At 42.2% G+C, this 7,835-nt stretch overlaps 1 protein-coding gene across 1 annotated transcript; it reads left to right on the forward strand.

The window, feature by feature from the left end:
* Window positions 1-2,908: 2,908 nt before the first annotated feature.
* On the forward strand, window positions 2,909-5,913 carry LOC111951560 (transmembrane protein 229A-like). Its single transcript, XM_023969731.2, has one exon. The coding sequence runs from the start codon at window positions 2,926-2,928 to the stop codon at window positions 4,126-4,128; it is 1,203 nt and encodes a 400-aa protein (XP_023825499.2). The 5' UTR covers window positions 2,909-2,925; the 3' UTR covers window positions 4,129-5,913.
* The last annotated feature ends 1,922 nt before the right edge of the window (window positions 5,914-7,835 follow it).

The following is a 7,835-nucleotide window of genomic DNA, read 5'->3' on the forward strand; positions in this document are numbered from 1 at the left end:
CTGAGAATGTTGTTGCTGTTCAGGCCGGCTACTTACAAATGTATTTCTGTATTTTAAAATACAAAATACAAGTATTTTGTGGTTCACTTTGWTTAGTTGATCTTTATGGTATTTTGTCATTRTATTTGGTCATTTTTGCCCATTCCCGATTCACCCCAGGCATAAGCCTACATATCTGAATGCTCTCGCGGAGGAGGGTTGGCCAACATGCAGTCGCKAAGTCTGCCATATGTCTGACAACAATCTGATGCTTTTAAATCCCTGAGGGGGAGTGAGTCAGTACAGGTTTCTGGGAGAGAGGGGAGAGTCTGAATTGGGCTACAAGTCTGGACTGTTGAGCTGTAAACTATGTAGACAGACTGTGCAGTTGAGTTGAAGGACATGTTTGTCAGCCTAGTCTATACAAAAATATATTTTTGACAAATAACATTGCAGCTGCAGATGAGAGTCTGCATTTYTCCAGTCAAAGCGTCCTTAACATCTGATCCAAGACACCTGTGTGTCCTTTGTGCCAGTGGGTGTTAATATCACAGTAATATCACATTAAAAGCAGGGCCCAGTAACCTGTTAATACCTCAGTAATAGCAGGCWATAGGTCCCAGAGAGAGACATTTGAACACACTGAGTGAGTTAACATAAATCGTGGAGCAGAGGCTTGTGGGAAACATAGTTACCTAGGAAACTGAGYYATCCTGCACATGATACCATCCCAAAATKCTGTCTGGGACCAAACTGCAGTAGCCTAGGATATTTCATCTTTCTAGGTCAGGATTTGTATAGTGGTACACTAGGCTAAAGAAAGATTTACAGTAGTGTATATTAATTAAGCCATTATGCCAGGCCTACAGACCTAGGGCTACTGGGAGATTATATTMCTCAATTATGTKTTTTTATTTTATTTAACCTTTATTTAACTAGGCAAGTCAGTTAAAAACGAATTCTAATTTACAATGACGGCCTACCCCGGCCAAACTCAGACGACGCTGGGCCAATTGTGCACCGCCCTATGGGACTCCCAATCACAGCCGGATGTGATTCAGCCTGGATTCAAACCAGGGACTGTAGTGTCAGCTCTTACACTGAYATGCAGTGCCATAGACCACTGCGCCACTCTGGAGCCAAAAAGTACTCAAATGATAAATTCATAATATGGCCTATAGGCTAGCATGCCATTATAAATCGATGACAGATGTTTGTTTGACATTTCAGATGGCCACATGACCGTTAAACCAGCGGGATGTAAGGTCACTACTCACTACTGTATAGTTTAGTCGCGTCATATGCGGAACTTGCGTTTTTTCTCTCATGTCACGCCCCCTCCGCRGCGCTCAATTATTCTCCTCTTCTGGCTGCGGAGAGGGGAAGAGGCGAAGCGAGAGGGTTTACTCCGCCCAAAATGTGTCCATGAAAATAAGTGAGAAATGTTTGTATGGCGGTCAACGAGAGAGTGTCAAATTTGGTCAACAGAAAATGTAATTGGTAATTTGCTACATGAGGCTTATTTGGTCTAAGATATGTTTTATAATGGTTCGGTTGTTGTTACAAATGCACTGATATAAGTGGACACACGTGGCATTTCGGCAACTAAAAAAAAAAAAACTTTATCGCAGAGTTTGAAAACCCAGAGGCGTTGTTTCTTTAGTTGTTCATTTTCTAAATAAATCTAAAGGCACAACCTAGATTCAAGCCAATATCTTAAGTAGTTGAAAATGTCATTACTCCGACCTTGTGAAAGTGACAAASTGACACGTTTTATTTTTTATCAAAAWCMTTATATCGAYGGAGTGCCTTTGATTTGCACATGCGCAGTTCGGCGCGAAACGACCAATTGACCCGATAACATGTTTTTGCGCATGAGTTCAGCTACCCATTATTTCATTTATTTTTTATTGAACAGTAACATGCAAAACACACACAAAAAAACAGAACAGCCAGAGCGATTCCACAAAGAAATAAGGAAAACTTTAAAAAAAAATACAAATCCACATTATATCAATTCAAATACAGACATGTAGCGAATACATTTTTAAGACATTTTGTTTTGTGTACGTTTTAATGATTCTAAATAGTTTTCCAAATCAGATTTTTAAAAATAAGAAAAGGGCCTTTTTCTTCATAGATTTTGATTTGTGCATGAAAAATGTTCCTAATAAAAGAAAGAGATTTATGACATACTCACGTCCAATTGTGGAATCAGTGTAGTAAAATAATATGTCAAACTTAGATATTTCAATGGTTGTATGCATTTTGTTGCCAAGATATAGTTTTACATCAGTCCAGAACACTTCACTATGTAAACAATAACAGAATAAGTGTTCAATAGATTCGGTTTCTAGTTCACAAAAACTGCAATCACTGTTAACATCAGGTATATATTTAGAAATCAATATTTTACACGGGTAGAATCTATGTATAATCTTTAAAGGAGACCTCGTTTACTTTATTGGTCYCCATAAATMTGTGTGGCGTGAGTCAAGCACGGCGCCAGTTTACATCAAACGATGAAGCCCAACAAAATATCACAGAGGGAATAGACATCCTGTAGAAAATATCCCTTAATAAACGATTGTTACATTTCTTATCTAGTAAACCTATGCCATTCACGTGGATATCGCTTACAAAAGGAGTTATTCCAAAATATGCATTATTCTGAAGTAAAGATTTTATCCCACTGGGTATAGCTTTTATAACCGTGTCATATTCCTTGCTTGAAACCTCAAAGTTGTATCTAGGAATATGACATTACCTACACGCGTGATCTGGGATTTCTATTGGAGAAGCAGTTTCTGCCTATCTTCATACTGTAGTCCTACTGTATTTGACTTTTGTGCCTGTTGTTCACAAGCGTATCTGCCCTCTCGTTGGCTAGAATGGTCCCATCTGATCTCGCCTCCTCCCACCTACCTTCCATCTTTGAGGACATGTATGTCTATTGTTAAAGCGGTCACTCGACTATCTTATCAATATAATAGAACATCTTTGCTGTGGCTCAGGTGCAAAGCCGCTAACGACACCGCGGCAGCTCCGTTAAAAGTACAGAATGTGCCAGGAAAAAAGAACAAGCGCTGCTCTCTGATTCTCTCCGAGGAGAGAGAGAGATCAACCATGGCCAGTTGTCGGAGAGAGAGCCCGCGGAGCCGGGCAGGACAGGGAGGTGGCAGTCTGAGAGCAGCGAGGAAGCCCCGGCAGAGAGATCCATCCAGCGAGTTAGGGGACGCGGGCGAATCAATGACAGATCTACCACAATGGTTGCGGCTTTATTTCTATGGGATGCACGGTATCACTTTGGATATCCTCCTGTCGTCGGTACAGGGGCTTTTGGCTGACAGCGACCCCAAACTGTTCGGTTTTTCCTCCCCGTACCTCTGCATCATGCACTCGGTGACCCATTTCTTGCTGGAAAAAATATATTCGCAAAAGAAGTGCTTTCAAGGACGCACAGTAGTTTTTCACCTTGTTTTCTATCCCTCTGTGTACATCGGGCTGCAGATCCTGATTGGGAATATAAACACGCTGACCGAGCACGTTAGAATAGTCTCTGCCACTCATCTCGTCGTTCARTACCTACTGTCCCTGTACTTCACCCAAGTATTCCACAAGGGGCTTGCGCGGCTGCGCTACCACTGCCCCGGGAAACGGACCATGTCTACCCCGGAAAAGCGCACCCTTGAGCCGCTTCCTAATAACGGTCTGCCCGATGTTGTGCGATTCCTCTTCTTTGGAATGCACGGCTTTCTGGACGAGATCKTTTTTACCTCGATWTTCAACCTTGTGGAGAAATRGGACCGGACCATGAGRGGCCACACGTCKCTGTGGTCCTTCCTGATGTACGGYAGCTGCAGCTTCGTGGTAGAGAAACTCTACCTGCATTTGCACTTCAGACGGGGCTGGAGCACCTGGAGGCGGCTCCCCATCTATATCTGCTTCATCTACACCTGGGAGTTCTGTTGGGGGCTGGCGCTGCGGCAGTACGGCGCATGCTCATGGGACTATTCCCACTATCCATTCAACTTCATGGGCCTGATCACGCTCCTCTACCTGCCCGGATGGGTCTGCATCAGTCTCTACCAGGATATTCTGTCCAGCGTTCTGCTGCGCGTGGTMGTGTGTGCCAAAGACGAGGATTGAGGCCACTCAGGGCAGGGCGCTGGCATCAACGTCTGCCATGTGTCCAGGAAAAAACTGCATTATAGGCCTAGGTCACATCTGATTTAGGGACTATTGATACTAATACAAATAAAGAAGAGGACATTTAAGACCATCATTTGGGTACCCGGACTTAAATAATGTGTATTTCCCCTGTGGAAATGTGGAATTGATGTGGCTGTTTAGACAGCATCTTTTATCAATGATTCTAACAAATAGCCTAGCAATTTGTGACAGGTAGCCTAAAAGCACAGACATGCCTTGCCTGGCATGTGATTTAGTTTAGTTTACACATAAAACTTAAAAGCCATACATGCACATGAATAAAATCATCGAGGATAACACACAATAAAGTCTGGGACTTATTTCCATTGTGGTCCTCTTGAGACAAGATGGATATACTGTGTGATGACACACAGACATGCCTTCTGCTGTCATGACATCTGCCATTTCTAACTTTGATGTAGATGAAACAAGAATATTTGACATTTTACACTTCACTTGCTTGCTCATGATTTTAGAGCTGTGAATTATTTCCTAAACTATATTGACAAAGTCAGCCATACGCATGGTGGCACCATTTGACTGGGTTGGTCTCTTCAATCCCAGAGCATGTTCTGAACTCATTTCTGCATGGCTGCATTCATGATCACTTAATTGCTTAAATCTTATTACCTTCAAAGAATGCATGACATTTGGAAATAAAATAGGTTCTAAAAAGTTCAAAATGTATGTAGCATGAGATGTAATCGAACAGAATAGAACGGGTGGTGGACCGAATTCATTTCACTGTGAATCTTTTTCTGAACCAAACCTTAACCTTACTGTGTTGGAGTGCCTTTCTGAGCAAACCTACAGACAGCTGGACTAAAGACAAACTGAACTACACTGTGGGCCAGTTTCCCCCTAGTCCTGGCTGAACTAAAAAAGAAGCTCAATGGGGAATTGAAAGAGCTTTTTAGTCTACAACTATAGGCTTAATCMGGGTCATGTAAACAGGCAATGTGTGCCAATCAGACAGACCCTGAGGATCAGCTTTAATCTTCTCCCTTCTTTACATAGGGACATCCCAGCCCCAGGCTTGTTTACCTCACATTTATAAAGCAACAGAGCACCAGTCAGCTTTTTATGGTTTACACTCTATAGGTTGATCTGGAGTGGGCAATATCAGCAGTCAGCAGACCTGGGTTCAAATGCTACTTGAAATCTTTCAGGCACTTTCACTGTTTGTTTTAACTTGCCTGGAGTGCGAGACGGGCGGGGTTTGAATGTTTGCGGCTATTCTATTGGCTCCACGCCAGGAAAGCTCAATCAAGCCTAGATAAAGTATTTGAAATGATTTCAAAATAGTATTTGAATCCAGGTCTGGGATCAACCTCCAGGTATAGAGCCCTTTGCCCTTTGGCATAGATCTTTCTGCCTGTTTTATTTCCTCGTTTGCCACTGTACCACACGGTAACGTCTCATGTTCTCTCTGAGAGGCCAAACACATACAGTATGTGAGGATACCTGGCACTGTGACTTCATTAGCAACCTGTTCCAACAGTATACTCTTTGGAAAGTTTTGAAACGTATAGTTTTTGCTCTTGTACTGATTTTATGATTCTCTAGCATGTTTTTAATGCATTTTACTGCCTGCCTTCGTCAGTCCTGGGGATTCRGTGAAACGATGGTTGGAGGTAACTGAAAGCTGGTAATATTGATGAGTAACACTAGTCCAGGGAAAAAGATCGTATAACATATGTTATTAAAATATTACAACTTTTACACATGTTGATTTTTGACAGATGGTTCTGAATATGGACTGAATGTTTCATGCCGTGAGAGTTTCCCTGTCCTGGGCGAACAAACAATACCTTCCAGTCTTCTGGAGACTCACACTGGACTGACTGAAATAACACAATTATTTTCCTTTTGGTTTGTCATTTCAAAATGGTGGGCTTTTGTTGTGAGCGGTGCAAAAGAACGACGCACACGGTGAATAGGACCAGGAGTTTCTGTCCTGGTTATGTGGTCGGGGAGAATCTCCTGTCCCTGGTGAAGTTGTTATCTTAACTATATGATCATGTTTCTTTTCAAATGTGAGGTTTGGAAATCATTCATCAACTGTATTTAATAATACACTGCAATCATGCACTACATGGCTCACAATGAGGAAGTAAAACCATGTTTATTTTAGGTTATAAATGAAGAGAGCCGAAAGTATTCTTGCTACTGTATGCCCATGGTGGAATTGAAATGAATCAATCACTGGGTGGAAATAGTGTAGCCTGCGTACTGTACATTACTTAAATATCAAAGAATTCCATGTTGAACCGCCAACGGTTGGCCCAGTTCATGTTCATGTTTTCTTGATTGACATCGTGCTCTCACTAAATTGCTTGTATTTACAGGTTGTCTGCGTTTCTCTCAGATCAGCTTCCTTGGAAAGCTGCACAATGTTATAAAAAACAAAATGCCTGACCTTTACAGGAAACCGCACCTCAAATATATAAAGTCAACAATGCTCTGTGACTGGATCAAGAGATACTAAATGACTCTTATCTGTGCCTGGTGTCAGATTGAGTCTGCATGAGAGGCAGAGATGATGAATCTGGTTTTTCCACCTCTGTACTGTTTGTTGTTTGTGTGTGTGTGTGTGTGTGTCCTCGTGTGTGTGTGTCGTGTGTGTGTGTGTGTGTGTGTGTGTGTGTGTGGTGTGTGTGTGTTTGTGTGTGTGTGTGTGTGTGTTGTGTGGTGTGGTGTGTGTGTGTGTGGTGTGTGTGTGTGTGTGTGTGTGTGTGGTGTGTGTGTGTGTGGGGTGTGTGTGTTGTGTGTGTGTGTCTCTGTGCGTGTGCGGGTGTGTGTTAGACTTAGGCTACCCATGGAAAGTTGTCAAGGAGACCATTCAGCGAGGTTGGAGGGGTAAGGTAAGAAGAGCTGTATTGTACATGTTGTACCTGTTATTTATGTTATTTATATCTAATACCCAGCGACACAGCACCACCAGCCTATCTGATTGGCCATAAACATCTAGGGACAACATTGGCTTATCTAATTGGCCGGATGACTCCCATCATTCACTTCTCCTTCTGGACTCATTATCTCCCTGTAGACTTCCTCTATTTGTTACAACTGTAAAACACTGATACTAACACAGCATTTAGTGTTGCTGTTTACTGCTTCACTGGTTCTCTGAGGTATCACTTCTCTGTTTCCAGTTAAAACACCTGCACACGCTCAAACTTGTGGGCCTAACTTCAGAAGTCTGGCAAAAAAATTCAAGGTCATTCTTTACAGAGTAAAGCAGGCTAACGCTTAAATTCCATATATCTACAGTAATCTACTTTAATGCTTAATAAGGCTTTGGGCTCTACCGTGGTCCCCCCCCCCCCTCGAGTTTCAAGAAGGGGTGAGGACCAACTCCAAAGTAAGGCAGGAGTCATCCACAAACACAAGGTTTATTATTATTAGGGCAGGGCAAGGAAAATATCATATGACACTTTTGGCCATTTACTTTCATTACAGTCGTTCACAATGAGTGGAGAAGAAACTATTAGTACCTCTTGTCAATGTCAATTAATAAAATATTTATAATAGCAGCTGTAATAGGTGCCTGTCTTCACAACATCAACACCGTGAAGGTCAGTAGTGCAATAGACAACCAATGACACTGTAAATACTCACAGAGACAGAGAGTCGCGTTTTTA

This window comes from Salvelinus sp. IW2-2015, linkage group LG24 (assembly GCF_002910315.2).
Source record: "Salvelinus sp. IW2-2015 linkage group LG24, ASM291031v2, whole genome shotgun sequence".
Taxonomy (NCBI): domain Eukaryota; kingdom Metazoa; phylum Chordata; class Actinopteri; order Salmoniformes; family Salmonidae; genus Salvelinus; species Salvelinus sp. IW2-2015.